Raw genomic sequence first — 18,043 nt, forward strand, 5'->3', positions numbered from 1 at the left:
ACAGTAAAACCCCCACCCACCCAATCCCCCAAAATAAAAAAGACCTAACTCTATAAAAATCTAATCTACGCATTGCCCCTTACGACCGCTGCTTCTTGACTTCCGTTTCAGGTGAGCCTGAAATGAAGCCCTTAGTGTCTACAAAGCAATGGCATAGTTGCCAACAGTCCCTGATTTCCAGGGACAATCCCTGGAATGTTGGCAACTATGCGATGGGTGCTGCCATGTCGTAATTAAGGTTTCTTTTTCTGCTGAGGCCAATTAGAGACAGTTATAATTTTGTCACTAGAGTGTGCAGCCAATGACAGAAGTGAAAGTGCAGAAAACATATTCAACACAAACAGGAACTTAAAAGCACACGATTGTCAGAATGAAATTACAGTAAAAGGAGCCAAATAAATAATGAATGTATATTGCAAAGTTTTTTTATATATACATACACGTATTATTTTATATTACCACCAAATAGTGTTTAATGTCCCTTTAACAAAATTGCAGCATTAAAAAAAAAAAAAAAAATCAGAACTAATTTCAAATGATTAACAAAAAGCATTTATTGAAAATTCTTCTCTTAAAGTGATATGGACATTATTCATGATTCTTTTATCAGTGCTAAATCTTAATTCCATCATATTTCATTATTTAGGTAATGCAAACAGAAAACATTTTAAATATACCATTATGAATTTCCCTTTCATACAATGCTTATTTGTTTGATAAAAGTGCAGCTAGAGTTCCTAATCCAATAAGAGCAATAGCAGACACGGCAGTCACAACCTCAGCTACACTAGTTTCTTGAGCCTTGGGATTTTTACAAATACCCAGCTGACATGCCTCACAGTGTTCCTTTTCATGAGGTCCATCTTTTACTTTACTGTATATGACAGGAGCTTTTGTTTGCTTTCCATCATCCTGATTGTAGAATCTCTTCCCAATCATTTTCACCAGATTAGCTATAACAATATTTATGTTCACACGGGAGATCTGTGGCTGCTCCATTATACGAGTTTTGCATTTTTTACATCGCTGTCGGTAGATCCTCATTTTGACAGTACCACATCGCTGCCATTTTTTCAGTGTCACGGCAAACAGGATTTGAATTTCTGCTGAGTTCCACACACGTCTACAAGATGAGCAGCAGAACCTAAGTTAAACAAAGAACAGACAATTAATGATTTGTTTTTTTAATAATATTAACTAATAGCAGGAATTTGTATAATTTCTAGTTAGGGCTAGTGAAAGGCAGATACTAGTTTGGTTAGGTTCTTGTTATAGTTTCCAGGTATCTAGTATTTAACCGGACAATCCAGGACAAGACAGGACAGGAGTGGATGTAGGGTCTGAACTGAGCTCTGGTGAAAAACCTGACTAACTTAATCAACATTATTGGCAAAAGAGTAGGCTTCTTGTTGATTTTGAGAATATTATAATGTAATTTTAGTTATGTGCAATAAACCACTTATATAAATTTAAGATAAGAAACAAAAATGTTGCCTAAGGTGCTGTAGCTTTAACACTTGATATAGAGATCATTCCTAACTTTATTTTGTTTCAGAAAACGAGAATATATTTTGGTGAATTTTTGAGATCCCAGATAGCAACTGTACTTATCTTAAGTTATTTTTTGCCAATCATGGCCAGCTATAAATATGTTATTGTATTGCCGTCTTTGGAGAATATGCTTTACCCAGATTCTTATTAAATCAGATCCATTTTGAAGAGATAACGTAATTCATCTTTCTTAGCCTCATTTTAGCTATAGTTATGAGTGTCAGGAAGTGTTTTCCTTGTAAAAATATTTTTAAACAGTTACATCCTAATCCTTTGATTAATTTCTTCCTACTTTACTTTAAAATATATAAACATGCTTGTTGTGAAGTAAAATTGGCAGTTACCACAAACACTGAAACTATGAAGTCAGTAGCTCTCTTGTGCCCGTTGCTCTGTGAGAACTTCTGCAGTAGCTTCATACATATTTATCTCCAAATGTATTTTTCGTTTGTGTTCATACAGTTTTGAAAAAATACAACTTTTTTGGTACACATGTTCTCAAAACTGTGTGTATATATAAAAAAACAAAACAAAAAAAAAAAACAGTCACTGCCTCTCAAAAAACAAAGCTACCAAACATTAACCCATATCATTAAATCCCAGCCAATCGTTAAACTTTCAGACTCAACTATTATTCAGAGGAGTTAATAGTTGGTGGTCAATAACCTCATGGCACCCATAGAGAATTCAAAATCACACTGTCCTCTAAGTTGGAAAGCCAATATACAATACTATCACTTGTTTTTGTAGAGCAGGGGATAGTGAAAGAATTAAGGGTTCCCACTATCTAATAAATGTGTGTGTTCATTTAGGCGATTCCATTATAGTGTCTCATTGTTCCTGTATGAATTGAGTTGTAAAGGACTGAAGAAATGTTTGGTCATGTGAAGCAAATGTTTAAAAATCAATTTCCTTACTTTAAGAATAGCAGTTGCTATAAATTTACTATCTTAAATTTTTTTATTATTAATTTCTTTTTTTTCTCTTTCGTTTTCAAAATTTGTTATTTTTTTTAGTATTATCATCATGATCAATTTTTATAGAGCTGCAAAATTCCAAAGCACACAGTACAGAGATAGACCTCTATTTATCAAGCTGTCATCCGCAAATACGCTGGAATTCCGCAGCGTATTTGTGGTGAGCCTGATTCGCCTTAGTTATCAAAGGCTAGAGACCAGCAAAAGTAGAATTTAGTGACGTAACATACGATCCGCCAGACTCAGTCCGACACAGATTGATGCTTATGTCACTACAGATGTTCCGAACGCAAGTTCGGCACAATCTGACTACTTTTGCTAGTTATCAAAGAACTAGCCGGTACGCTCGCCACTATTCCGCCCAGCGTACCTGGTTTTCAATCCGCAGCCCTGGAGGCGGCAGATGCCATAGGAATCAATGGGAGTCTGACAGCAGCGAAAGCTTATGTTCGCTGCTGCCCGATATCCCATTGATTCCTATGGGAAATGTCTACACCTAACACCCTAACATGTACCCCGAGTCTAAACACCCCTAATCTGCCCCCCCTACACTGCCGCCACCTACATTATACTTATTAACCCCTAATCTGCCGCCCTGACACCGCCGCCACCTACATTATACTTATTAACCCCTAAACCGCCGCTCCCAGACCCCGCCACAACTAAATAAAGTTATTAACCCCTAAACCGCTGCTCCCGGACCCCGCCGCAACTAAATAAAGTTATGAACCCCTAAACCGCCACTCCCGGACCCCGCCGCAACTAAATAGTTATTAACTCCTAAACCGCCGCTCCCGGACCACGTTGCAACTAAATAAAGTGTTTAACCCCTAAACCGCCGCTCCCGGAGCCCACCGCCACCTGCATTATATTTATTAACCCCTAATCTGCCCCCCCTACACCGCCGCCACTATATTAATTTTATTAACCCCTAAACCTAAGTCTAACCCTAGCACCCTCCTAATTTAAATATTATTTAAATTAATCTAAAATATTCCTATAATTAAATAAATTATTCCTATTTAAAACTAAATACTTGCCTGTAAAATAAACCCTAAGATAGCTACAATATAATTAATAATTACATTGTAGCTATTTTAGGATTTATTTTTATTTTACAGGCAACTTTGTATTTATTTTAACTAGGTAGAATAGTTATTAAAAAGTTATTAACTATTAAATAACTACCTAGCTAAAATAAATACAAAATTACCTGTAAAATAAATCCTAACCTAAGTTACAATTACACCTAACACTACACTACAATTAAATAAATTAAATTAATTAACTACAATTACCTAAAATTAAATACAATTAAATACAATTAAATAAAATTAACAGTACAAAAAAAACCCACTAAAATACAGAAAATAAAAAAATAAATTACAAGAATTTTAAACTAATTACACCTAATCTAACCCCCCTAATAAAATAAAAAAGCCCCCCAAAATAATAAAAATCCCTACCCTATACTAAATTACAAATAGCCCTTAAAAAGGCTTTTTGTGGGGCATTGCCCCAAAGTAATCATCTCTTTTACCTGTAAAAAAATAATAATACCCCCCAACATTACAACCCACCACCCACACACCCAACCATACTCTAAAACCCACCCAAACCCCCCCTTAAAAAAAAACTAACACTAACCCCCTGAAGATCACCCTACCTTGAGCCGTCTTCACCCAGCCGGGCCTAAGTCCTCAACGAAGCCGGGCGAAGTGGTCCTCCAGACAGGCAGAAGCCTTCATCCAATCCGGCCAGAAGAGGTCTTCCAGAGGGGCAGAAGTCTTCATCATCGTTAGTCGGTCTGGATGGATGCTCCGCATTGGATGTCTTCAAAATGGAGTCGCTCCTCGTCGGATGGAAGAAGATAGAAGATGCCACCTGAATGAAGACTTCTGCCCATCTGGAGGACCTCTTCTGGCCGGATTAGATGAAGACTTAGGCCTGGTTGGGTGAAGATGGCTCAAGGTAGGGTGATCTTCAGGGGGTTAGTGTTAGGTTTTTTTAAGGGGGGTTTGGGTGGGTTTTAATGTTGGAAGGGGGTTGTATTTCTTTTTTTACAGGTAAAAGAGCTGAATACTTAATAGTTAATTTTATTTAATTGTAGGTAATTGTAGTTAATTAACTTAATTTATTTATTTGCAGTGTAGTGTTAGGTGTAATTGTAACTTAGGTTAAGATTTATTTTACAGGTAATTTTGTCTTTATTTTAGCTAGGATTGTTATTAAATAGTTAATAACTATTTAATAACTATTCTACCTAGTTAAAATAAATACAAACTTGCATGTAAAATAAAAATAAACCCTGAGCTAGCTACAATGTAACTATTAGTTATATTGTAGCTAGCTTAGAGTTTATTTTATAGGTAAGTATTTAGTTTTAAATAGGAATAATTTAGTTAATAATAGTACATTTATTTAAATAATATTTAAGTTAGGGGGGTGTTAGGGTTAGACTTAGGTTTAGGGGTTAATTAATTTAATATAGTGGTGGCGGTGTAGGGGGGGGCAGATTAGGGGTTAATAAATGTAATGTAGGTGGCGGTGGGCTCCGGGAGCAGCGGTTTAGGGGTTAAACATTTTATTTAGTTGCGGCGGGGTCCAGGAGCAGCAGGATAGGGGTTAATAACTTTATGTAGGTGGCGGCGGTATAGGGGGTGGCAGATTAGGGGTTAATATGTATAATGTAGGTGGTGGTGGGCTCCGGGAGCGGAGGTTTAGGGGTTAATAACTTTATGTAGGTGCGGCAGGGTCCAGGAGCGGTGGTTTAGGGGTTAATAACTTTATTTAGTTGCGGGGGGCTCCGGGAGCAGCGGTATAGGGGGTAAACGGTGTAGTATAGTGTGGGTGCTTAGTGACAGTATAGCAAGAAAGCTGTAAAAAAACCGAAGAGTAGCGAGATCGATGACTGTTAGTTAACAACAGTCCGCTGCTCATCGCTCCGTACTTGGTTCGCAGCTTTTTGACAGCTTTCTAGATAATTTTGGAGAGCGTATTCAGGTCCGCGGTGGCGATGTTAGGCGATCTGAGGCAAGCGTATTGGGGCCGTCGAATGCAAGGAAGTTGACTGCTTGATAAATAGAGGCCATAGGGTTATACAATGACAAGGATTTGTGATAAGATACAAAACATAACAGACTAAACAAATCTAGTACAGGAGGAAGAGGGCCCTGCTATTGTTTTAGGCATTTTCAAAAACAACACTTCCTCCTCTCTCAGGCCCTGATATTCAAAGCATCGACAAACCAACGAGAAACTTTCTGGCTTCATTGGCCTTGCAGTCTGTCGATATATTTTAAAAAAAGACTTGGAAAATGGCAATGTGTCTCCCTATTTTTCTATGGGATTGTGGCTTCTGCAAAAGTCCGTCGACATAGTCACTTGTCGGCACTATCAGTGGGCGGGGGGGGGAGGGGCTGCATTTAAAGTGTTCCTGCACAGCTTACTGAAACCAAACACTTAAAATAATAATCTAACTAACCCGACATTACCTGCCTCACACTGTTAAGTCTTGTCACTGAAAAGGTGGCAAGACATAGGTTATGAAGTTTATTGTGGTGGGCTATTGATGGCTTAGGGACTAAATAGTTTAGGAATAAGCACAAAAAGAAGATTGTGTATGTGACTGAGGACAAACTAACAGAACGGCCAACCTCACTGGTTGTATTTCTCACAAAAAATACAATAGTGTCAGTATATGGCCGGGTTATAATACAATATATTTAATAATTATTCTTTAAAACAAACCCCCAATAAAATGCATATACGAAACAATTAAAATTAATATTACTTGCTAAATTCTTTATATTAGTTAAACTTATAAACACATTGAATTTTATTTATAGAAAACCAGATATGAATCAAACTATACAATGTTTAAACTGTCACAATATTCTTTACAGAGCAAACCAAATATATCTTTAGAATTAATCTTATTCACAATTGAATTGCATTACATCACCACTATGAAATACCACAATATGGGTCACCAACTTAAGAGTGCCTTGTTAAACGATATAACAAGATGCTTTAGCAGCCAATTTCTCTGAGCTGAAATAAACTCTTTTTAGCTACAATTAAAGGGACAGTCTACCATTGAATTGTTATTGTTTTAAAAGATAGATAATCCCTTTATTACCCATTCCCCAGTTTTGCACAACCAACACTGTTATATTAATACACTTTTTACCTCTGTGATTACCTTGTATCTAAGAACCTTCTTCCAGCCCCCTGATCACATGACAGTGACTGTTTATGATCTATTGTCTTGCAGTTAGCATTGTGTTGTGTTAAATCCTAAATAACTTCCTGTGCCTGTACTCAGTGTTATCTATATGGCCCACGTGTACTTTTAGTCTCTTTGTGTTGAAAAGGAATTTAAAAAGCCTGTGATAAGAGGCAGCCCTCAAGAGTTTAGAAATTAGCATATGAGTCTGCCTAGGTTTAGTTTCAACTAAGAATACTAAGAGAAAAAAGCAAATTTGATGATAAAAGTAAATTGGAAAGTTGATTAAAATTACATGTCCTATCTGAATAATGAAAGTTTAATTTTGACTAGACTGTCCCTTTAAGGCAAGTTCTAAAATATAATATAGTTACCAATAACTTAATGCACACCAGAAAGATTTACTTACAATAATGGGCCTGACTAAGAAATATGCAACACAAAGGATATTTATCTAGCAAATAAATTACTTAGCATACAAGAGTGACTAGTTAAGACTACACAGGACTATGAATGCAAGCTAAAATACAAAGTGCTTTTTTAAATCTACTAACCGAAATTAGTTATAGTTACCAAATACCTTTCATTTAAATATTATACATGAATTTATCAATCGTGTATACTTCAACAAAAATAACCAAATCAATATTTCAGCTTCCAGAACTTCTTGTTTCACCTCATATGAAATAAGGGCATTGCAATATGGATAATAAAAAGTAGCCCAATTTGCTTAAATTGACTGTGTCCCAATTTGGCAGCAGTTATTCAGTCACCAGTTCAGCAAAAAGTCAGCCAGTCAGATTTTTTTCCTTTTGCATTCCATCTTATTTTAATCAATGAAACTATGATAGGCCCTTCGGAAGCTTGTCTGATTTGCCCTTGCGGAGCTTGTCCCCGATTCACTCTTGGATCTTAACATCTAATGGGTTATTTTGGGAAACACCTTCCTGAGCAGCCAAATGCCTTTTGGCTGTAATACCGTTTCTGATCTATAGGTGGCAGCAGACACCCAGGAATGCAGCCCCACCATCAAATATTTCTAACAGTCTAATTATTTAACCTTAAAATTTTTATTCAACATATTATAATGTCTTGTATGAATAAATCATGTTTCATATATGGTCCGCACAGTGTCATCTTCTCTGATCATTTTAAAACCAAACGTGAATATATTCCACTTATAATATATTAAAATGCGTTTAAACTCATATTTTCTCTGAAACAATTTAAAAGGATTATAATATCTTCATCATGGATTTAATTACTTTTTCAGTTTTCATCTTAATATGTTGTCTGAATATGAATATATATATATATATATATATATATACACACATACATACATACATACATACATACACACACACACTAGTCCTAAAGCCCATGTACACGGGCCAATTTTTTTTTTTTTTTTAAGTACCGCGGTTCCAACCCTTGCTCCCTATCTCTCCCCCACCCCTCTTTTGCTCTCTCCCCCATTTTGCATGCTCCCCCCCCCCCACTTCTGCTCTCTCTCCCTTTTGCTGTCTCTCTTCCCTCTCTTTTTAGCTCTCTCTCCCCCTCTTCTGCTCTCTCTCCCCCCTCTCTTTTGCTCTCTCTCCCCCCCCTCTTTTTGCGCTCTCTATGCCCCTCTTTTGCTGTCTCTCTCCCCTCTCTTTATCCCCCCTTTTTAGAGCTCTCTATCTCTCATGGCGCATACGGCCCCGCCCATGCCCTGCCTGCATCACGCCCACTCCAGGTGAGTTAGGCCAAGTGTGTTTGTCCTTGCATGCAGTCTCTACTGCGCATGAATATATCACTGCCTCAAAGCACTTTTGTTCATAAGGGCCTTAGTGTTAAGAGCTTATGCAAAATCACCTACAGCGAGTGCTCAAAATGACCCAGAGGTCAGGGTTTATGAGATGACATTTTAGGCATTTGTTAAGAGAATCTGGATTCCATTTTTTGAAAATCTTTGGGTTGATATAGGCTCTGTGTAACAGTTTGATATGGGATTCCCTCAGACCCATACCTAAAGTAGCCTCTCTGACCACTAATATACTGTCCTGCATCTTTTGTCTCCAATGTGAGTATCTAATACTCTTCCACAGTCCTTCGAGATAGGATCTATAGTTCTGATCTCCAAAGTCTGTATCACCGATTTATACAATGGTGTGATCCTATTCCTAAAAATAGTTATCCAGCTCGAGGTGTTCTTAAAAGTCTCCAGATTATATAAGCTTAGTAATGTAATGCATGGCTTGCAAGGAAAATTTATCTCTGAGCTCTTGGAATGTACACAGTGCCTTCTGATCATCTGTCATAAGATGATATATCAATCATAAACCCCTCTATTTCCAAATCTTAGAAGGTTGGGTGGAAATTCACACAGGACTTCCCTGAGCAGTTGGTGTATCTGTTGTCTGCAATGTAGTGCCCTACAGATATACTTACAGTTTGCCATATAAAATTAAGTATGTTATAATTTAGTTCACATCAGCAATGGAACACTAAACGAACACTATTTATAGCTAGAACTGACAGGACTTGATAAAACATTTTTATTAAATAGGAAATGAAAAGTATTTGATCAAGTGCTATCAGTATATATATATATATATATATACACACATACACATACACACACACACACACACACACACTTCAAAAGCCTGAGGAGGTGGAATCAAGTGGGTGGGGCACGGTCATGTCAAATTTGCAGATAATCTACACAGTTTAAGGCATGGCTGGATGGTCCTGGAACATGGCTTGGTGTTATGGGTGCATAATTGTAGGTTATATGCATCCCTGAACAGTAGAGTCTTTAGGGAGTGCTTGAAGCTTTCAAAACTAGGAGAGAGTCTTGTGAGGCAGAGAGTTCCACAAGATGGGAGCCAGTCTGGAGAAGTCCTATTAACGGGAGTGTGAGAAGGTAACGAGAGGAGGAGAGTAGGAGGTTATGCGCAGAGCGAAGGGGACGGGAGGGAGAGTATCTGGAGACAAGGTCTGAGCTATAGGGGGGAGCAGTACAGTTGAGGGCTTTGTATGTCAGAGTGAGAATTTTGTGTTTAATCCTAGAGGAAAGAGGAAGCCAGTGAAGGGCTTGGCAGAGAGGTGCAGCAGATGATGAGCGACGTGTAAGGAAGATGAGCCTGGCAGAGGCATTCATTATGGATTGTAAGGGAGCTAGGCAGCAGCTGGGGAGACTAGAAAGGACAGAGTTGCAGTAATCGAGGCGGGAAAGGATGAGAGAGTGGATTAAAATCTTAGTTGTGTCTTGTGTAAGGAAATATCTAATTTTAGAGATGTTTTTAAGGTGGAAGCGGCAGGCTTTAGCCAAGGACTCAATGTGAGGAGTGAAAGAAAGATCTGAGTCAAATGTGACCAAGACATTGGGCATGTGGGGTAGGTGTAATGATGGAGTTCTCGACCGTTAGCGGGGGAAAATAAGGAGCTCAGTTATGAAGAGATTTAGCTTGAGGTAGGGAGAGGACATCCAGGAAGAGATGAGAAAGAAAGTTACACGGGTTAGCAAGGAAGGAGATAGGTCTGGTGTAGAGAAGTAAATTTGGGTGTCGTCAGCATACAAATGATATTGGAAACCAATATTGGGACTTAATTAGGGAACCTGATGACGTGTAGATTGAAAAGAGAAGGGGACCGAGGACAGAGCCTTGCGGTACCCCGACAGAAAGTGGTGACGGGGCAGAGGAGACTACACTAAAGGTACGGTTTGACAGGTAGGAAGAGAACCACGAGAGGGCTGTGTCACAAATGCCAAAGGATTGGAGGGTTTGGAGCAAAAGAGGTGGTATCAAAGGCTACGGACAGATCAAGGAGGATAAGCAGAGAGAAGTGGCCTTTTGATTTTGTTGTAAGTAGGCCATTGGTAACCTTAACGATTGCTGTCTCTGTGGAGTGATGGGGACGAAATCCAGATTGCAGTGGGTCAAGGAGGGAGTTTAATGTATGGAAATGGGATAGGCGTGCATATACTAGCTTTTATTTTTTATACTAGTCAAAATCTTCCTATGTTTGTTTTTTGGTTGCTTGCAAGGCCATGTTTGATACTGGCAGGTGTGTCACTATCTATTGGCTGTTGTTCAAAACTGGATACATGATTAATTTCCAGGGAAACAAATGCTATCATGTTCAACCTTTTTACTTTGGACTATAAAAGATAAAATATATCAATCAGCTCGCATGTGTACTTATCAAGGTGACATTCGCTGCCCACATTTATTATTGCATAAGTATTAACTCATGGAATAAAATGCAATGCCACATATCTGTTATGATGACGGTTTGCTGTGATGCTGGGTTACTATGATGCCAGGTTGCCTAGTCGCGCTAGTTATGACGCTGTACATCTCGCGTCATCTTTGACGCTTCACGTTTGTTTTGCTCGCCACTCCATTCTTGACGCATTGTTCTTGTGTCATCTTTGGCGCCCTTTTTCCTTTAAATGCCATTCAGTTTCGCTTTCTAATTGCCCTAGTATTGAGTTTAACTTGTGGGTGTGCCGTATACTTATATTTTGTATATCGTTTTTGGCTTGTGTCTCGGACCTCATTTGACCATTCTTCTGCCTGCTGATTTCACTCTGTTTATTGCCTAATTGGTTTTGACTTTAGATTTCCCTGACTAAGCTTTTGAACTTTGATTCTGTTTCCTGTTACCGTTTGGTTTGACCTGTGGCCTGTCGACTCTGCTTTGACCTTGGTTATTCACTTCTGGTGCTCAGCATATCCCCTCCTGGGTCTTAATGCTACTATCCCTAAGATTTTTCATTATTACTCCACTTGACACCAGGATAACAAGACTACCTGCCAAGATTGGTTTGATAGCGAAATATCTGAAGGATCCTAACAATATCCTACTAAAGTATTGGTCATGTTATATTTAGTTAACTTTGTTTTATTTAGGAGTCGAGATTTTAATTTCTAAAGTTTGAATACTGGCCCTTCAAGGGGAAACATTCCAATAAGGTTCCTCATTTAAAATTGCTGATGGACCCTGTTACATTATCACCAACATTTATTTATAAATAAAAATCTAAAGGGCTAGATTACAAGTGGAGCACTAATGATAGCACAAGACCGAATCGCTCTAGCACAACCTATACTTTCAATGGGTATCTCAACCATGCTAAATAGCACTCATATTACAAGTTGAAAATTATAGGTTGCGCTTGAGCGCAAGCCAAAATTGTCTTAGAATATTTAGCGCGACTTGATACCTGAAGTAAAGTTTAAAAGATAAAAAAAGTGATATATTTGCAAAATACACACACACTTTGGGAGGGGGCAGCACTTTTTGTGGCTATATTTGTAAGAAGCTTAGAGTTATTTTAGAAGTATTATACAGGTATATAATTGGAGATTTTACCCTAAGAGCTTACATACAGTATAATATATGGGTATATATATGAGACTGCCCATGGAGCTTACAGTTTAGAGGTATCGCTAAACCATTCTTTTATTCAGCTAGCTATCACTTTTAGTTCTCTTGGCTTTCAGCACTAGTATTGTGTATGGGGAAGAATTGTTTCAAGAAATCTGTGTGGCGGGGTATGTAAATTGCAGCAGTAGATAGATGTGTGTGTCTGTGTATAACTTTGTGTGAATGTGCCTATGTGTGTGTCTGATTGTGTGTGATCATTTATCTTGGAAAGGCTATAAAAAAAAAATTCACATTGCTGACCAAAAAAATATTATGGCCAAACATCTTAGGGAGGCAGCAGAATTTTGACACGTCCTAGGCCACTGTAAACTCCACAGCTCTGAACACTGACAGACAGCTGTACAGTTCCCAGCAACCCAGGCAGTTAACCCCTGAGCAGCCTGGGTGACAGACCCGCAGGGAAGCATTACAAACACTATAAACACATGTAACTGACTTCCCTCAGTTTTGCTTTTAAACATTACTGTGCATCTTCTGGCAAGTACCAGGTTTTCTGTGTGTTGTGTTTATAATGTTTGCAATGCTTCCCTGTGGGCCTGGCACCCAGGCTGTTCAGGGGTTAACTGCCTGGGTTGCTGGGAACCGTGCAGCTGTCTGTCAGTGTTCAGGGCTGTGGAATCCACAGTGGCTTAGGATGTGTACCCAACCCAGTCTGAGTGCGGTCCATTCCTGTGTTGTTTTGTAATATCCCCTATGTAAATACAAAAGCCTGTGTCACCCTGGGAGGTTCCCAGTTGGTTTGTTTGAAAGTGTACATTGTGTGGGTGCTGGTTAGGGTCCCAGGAAGGGGGAGACCTTGACATGGTCCTGGGCTTGAATCTGTGGTGCCAAATGTAACTGACTTCCCCCAGTTTTGCTTTTAAAATTTACTGTGTATCTGCTGGAGAGTGCCAGATTTGCAACTTGTAATACCCACACTAATCCAGCTGCGCAATTTTTTATTTTTTTTTAAACTTTAGCGCTCAAGAGTATAAAACAATTAGCGCGCCTCTTGTAATTTGGGCTATAATATTTTTTCCATTAACTGTTTGCAGTATAACAATTAATTATTCAAGTTAGGGGAGTACTAACCATGTTCACTGACATTTCCACAAAATATTAAAAAATGTATTTTTCTGTGTATTTACAGATTAAACTGCAATTCACAGATTTCTGTGACCATACTCTGATGATCTAATGTGTAAGAGACTAAGATCTCACAATATGAAATATATATATATATATATATATATATATATATATATATATATATACACATACATATACACACACATACACACACACAAATACACACACACACTGTGTATATATTTTGTTTTTTTTAAATATTTCTCTAGCTTGTGAAATCTCTGCTGTCACAGTATAGATAGTCAGGTAAATGTTATTTATTTATATTAAAAATATTAAGGAAATGTGAAGCAAATTTCTCTAAACTACAAATTGTGTAGAGAAAACTCTTTGCACATTTAACACATTTGCAAGGACAGGTTGGCCTACCAGGATACCAGTGTGCTGCAGCAGATGGGACTGGTCAGCTACAATTTAAGGGGGTGGCGTTGCTGGTGAGGTAATGTAGATGTATCACCTCTCTTCTCCTCTTAGCTAAATGTATCAAGGTCAAAAAATGTTTCCCTTTAAGTTTTTTTTCCTAGACCATGCACCATTTAGTGAGACAGAGTGACCCATAGTTGTATCTTCTCCATATCCCACTATGGATAATAATATTCATACTGTGTAAGGGAGTCATGGATAAAATGGTGTTGTAGAGAGCCTAAATAACAACAATCTGACATTTTTTTTATTACAAACTAATATCATTTAATGATGGAAAAAATATGTGGGAAGGAGTGTCCCAGTAATCCCCTTATGGGGCATGTACTGTACATTCTGGGGATTCAACAGAAAATAGGGCTGCTGTTTATTCTGCCCTGCATACAGGAACAATAAAATAGGCTCTGTTTTAATGTCCCACTAAACAAACGATTTTACATGAATAATGTGATATTATGGAATGACTAAATTAAAGACTATTTTAAAGTGTCATACTAAATAAAAAGGTAAACATGATGCCAGTATACAGCCTTCTGATAACTGTATATGCCTTTTACAACACTTACCCGCCATATGTGTGCTGTGTGTACAATACATATCCTGATTGTGCTCGCAGGAGATTATTGTCCACAGAGAAGCTCCATTCATCAGGGACATCTAGCTCTTCTATTTGGCTGTCAAAATCTCTTTCCCAAATGTAATGATCCATGTTTTTTCTGTGCACTGTCCCGCAGATGACCTTTTACCTGCTGCCATAGAATGAAAGTAAAGATCAGATTGGCATTCTAATGCACTATACTGTATATCCAACATCTATACATCTGCAGGTCATGGCCACACACACACACAGACACAGATACAGACACAGGCACACACAGACACAGATACATACACAGGCACACACAGACACAGATACATACACAGGCACACACAGACAGGCACACACAGACACAGATACATACACAGGCACATACACAGGCACAGATACACACACAGGCACACACATATATATATATATATATATACACACACACCTATACAAACAAACCCACCTATTGATACACACCAATAGGCATATGCAACACATACATTTATTTAGGCACACATGCATACACAGACATAAATATACAGACAAATACACATATAACCAGCCATAACAAGTGGTTGGTTATTGCTACCCTAAGCTCCCCCAATTGGCCCAAAAATTAGGAATAGTGTTGATTTATTTAAAAAAAAAAAACTTCCCTAAGCAGTTTTTGGGGACTAAAGTTGACTGGTGTGGGGTGTTAGAACAAAATGGCACTGAAAAGTGCCTTTACATTGTGGTCTATGGCAACTGTGTGCTCCCAGTAAATGTGAGATATATATATATTATATCCCAAGGAAGCAATATTGTGTGCTCAATTTGAAGTAACCTGGTCCATACTGTGCAATCCCTAATCCATTTAATTATGATGGAATTGTGTGTTGCAGATATCAAACCACCACTTGCCACAAAAAATTAATAGGGCCACCAACTGTCCTTTAACAGGTTAAATTATTTTCTTGACTATATCTCCTATATGAAATCTGGTTCATGTGAGGGGTCATTTTGCTTAAACAAGGTTCAAATCCAGAATTCCAAAATCCAAATTTATTATAATATCCAAACTTTAATTATTTTTTTAAATAAAATTATCAAAAAATACAGTTTCTGATGATAAAAGTATTATACATGATATAAAACTATCTTTAGGAAGCATGTATAAGCTGTATTATGGCATGTAAATATTGTCTAAACTACATAATATATTATTGTTTATATTTGGTTCAATCCCCTTTCCAAGCTGTCCCATTTTAAGTATTCCAAAATCCAAACTATCCAAAGTGCTTGGGACTGGAAAATATTTTGATTTTAGAATAGAGGGTTTTCTACCTGTACTGACTTTTATTTTGAAGTTTACACATTTCTTCAGTAAACAAAAGTAAAAGTTCAAAAGGCTATACTAGATATAACGCTCATGAAATTCAAAACTTCTTTTTCTAAAGTAATCTAATGTGAAGCAAAAAGTAGAAAAAAATAAAATTTACATTTTACAATTCAGTAAGTTTTTAAAACTTAATGATTGATTTTTTAACTCAAAACAAATTATTTGATTAATAAAAAATAATATTTCAGAAATATCCTAGTAAAAAAACAAAACAATATTAGAATAACTAGAAGAGAATCGTGTTCAGAAGGAGCATTCAAAATGGCTTCTCCCATTTATTTAACAACAATTTAATGTAGGGAAAGTCTCCAATAATGGTTGTAGTCGAAGCTCAATATAGCTTTATTAAAAACTGAAAAAGCAAAGATATCTTTATTCTGCCTGTTGAATTAAAAAGATAGTAGTATTCACTTAATTTAGTAGTATACTGTATATACCCACATTTTCTTTATATATATACTGTTTATTAATGCCACAGCATTTATTTTTACATGCATTCTTTTTAATTGGTAGTAAGTATCACTGTATAGAAAAATAAAATATAATTAACTGTTTAGTACAGAAATGCATCTAAATATTTTTCTTTGTACATTCTAAGAGGAATTAGAGGATATATGTATAATTTAAGTTTTGTAAACAGTGTAATTTTATATCAGAGATAACTAAAGAAAACAATTTAAAAGATTCCACTATAAATTATAAAACAAAACAAAAAAACACATCTCAACAAACAAACTTATTTGCCTAGCTATATAAATATTTGATACAACTACATATATTAATATACTTTGTAGTCTTTTTTTAGGCACTCAAGGTCCGTGGATCACTCAAAAGAAATAATGTAAATAAATACAATGAAAGCAAATTCATGATTTCACCTCCAGTACCCTTTCCAGTTTGTTAGTTTGTTTTATGAAATTTTTAACCTCATCTCTATTTTATTTTTATTTTTTCCCCCCTACTTAGGTATTGATTACAAGTGGTGCGCTAACAGTTAAGCCAGCAAAAAGTGGTTTATCAAAGGTGTTTGTGCACGTCAGGTTAATCGCTTCTATTATAAGTTGAAAGCAAACGCTTGGGCACAATTTAAGTTAACGGGCATCGGGATATCGCGTCCTCAGGGCTCTGGTTAACTGTTTTACGAAAAATACATTGAAAAGTACAGTTGCACCCATCTAATAAGACTTTTTTTTTTTTTTTTTTTTTTTTAAATTGCACAAAAAAGTTGTAAGGGCTCAACGAATACATACATATCTAAATAAATATATATATATATATATATATATACACACACACACGTATGTATTTACAAACATATATACACACACATAAAAGCACATCAATACATATATAGACATAGAAGTGCATTGGAGCCCTTTTCAGTTAACGTAGATGAACACATGAAAAAGCATATTTCTGCAATATTCATATTTAATAAAGTGTTATACTATGTATTTACCTCAAATATTTAACATTCCAATGTTCTGCACATAGAATATGTTTTATGTATTTTTATATATATATATATATAAATAATAAAGCATATTTTTGCACTATAATGACCTTTTAATAATGAATTAAAACAAATTAGAACAAATTTAATTAACACTTTAATACAATTTTGTATAATTGTATCCCTAACTTTTCCATAAAGTCCAAAAGTATGATGTCTGCAATGCTTTTTACTTTTGATTTCCTATGAAGTGATGTGGATTGTTTTTAAATGTAAATAGACCATGCACCAATACATAGACATTACAATTAAAAACACAAACAACCTTTCTAAAATAGCCAAAATATTTCTTCAAGAGGTAGAAAAGCATGAGTTAGATTAACAAAACAATATTTGTAAACAGTGATTTCTGGATTATTTTACCTGAAAAAAAAACTATGCTTAAATGTCAAGCTGTGTTCTTCTAGCATATTAGACGTACCTTTGTACAGTGCAGTCCCCAGATAAAATAGACCTCTATTTTCTTGCTGTTAAATAAGCCTACACTGCAGTACCTCCTCCCAATTCTAACAAGGTGATTTATGTGAAATGAAACTGCCTGGATCCATATAACCTGTGTGTGTGACTCATGCTATGAGACTGGCAATCCAAGTGGACGTTAGGACGTACAACAGAAACAGCAGCTTATCTTCATTGGTAGAAGAGATTACTGTGGGGAATAATGCTGAATACAGAGAGCGTATTGTCAGCGATGTCTGTCGGACCTGATCCGCACTGTCGGATCAGGTCTGACAGACATATGATAATTCGTCCTCTTAGTGTGTAAGTGTGACAGTGGGACTGTGAGTATGAGAGTGTGCGGAAGAGTCTG

At 36.8% G+C, this 18,043-nt stretch overlaps 1 protein-coding gene across 1 annotated transcript; it reads right to left on the minus strand.

Annotated features, from left to right (window-relative positions):
* Positions 1-529: 529 nt before the first annotated feature.
* On the minus strand, positions 530-17,723 carry LOC128655418 (receptor-transporting protein 4). Its single transcript, XM_053709051.1, has 3 exons — positions 17,654-17,723; positions 14,316-14,498; positions 530-1,144 (listed from the first exon to the last, which is right to left on the minus strand). Exons 2-3 carry the CDS (start codon positions 14,456-14,458, stop codon positions 706-708), a joined length of 582 nt encoding a protein of 193 aa, XP_053565026.1. The 5' UTR covers positions 14,459-14,498; positions 17,654-17,723; the 3' UTR covers positions 530-705.
* Positions 17,724-18,043: the final 320 nt, after the last annotated feature.

This window comes from Bombina bombina, chromosome 4, assembly GCF_027579735.1.
Source record: "Bombina bombina isolate aBomBom1 chromosome 4, aBomBom1.pri, whole genome shotgun sequence".
NCBI lineage: Eukaryota > Metazoa > Chordata > Amphibia > Anura > Bombinatoridae > Bombina > Bombina bombina.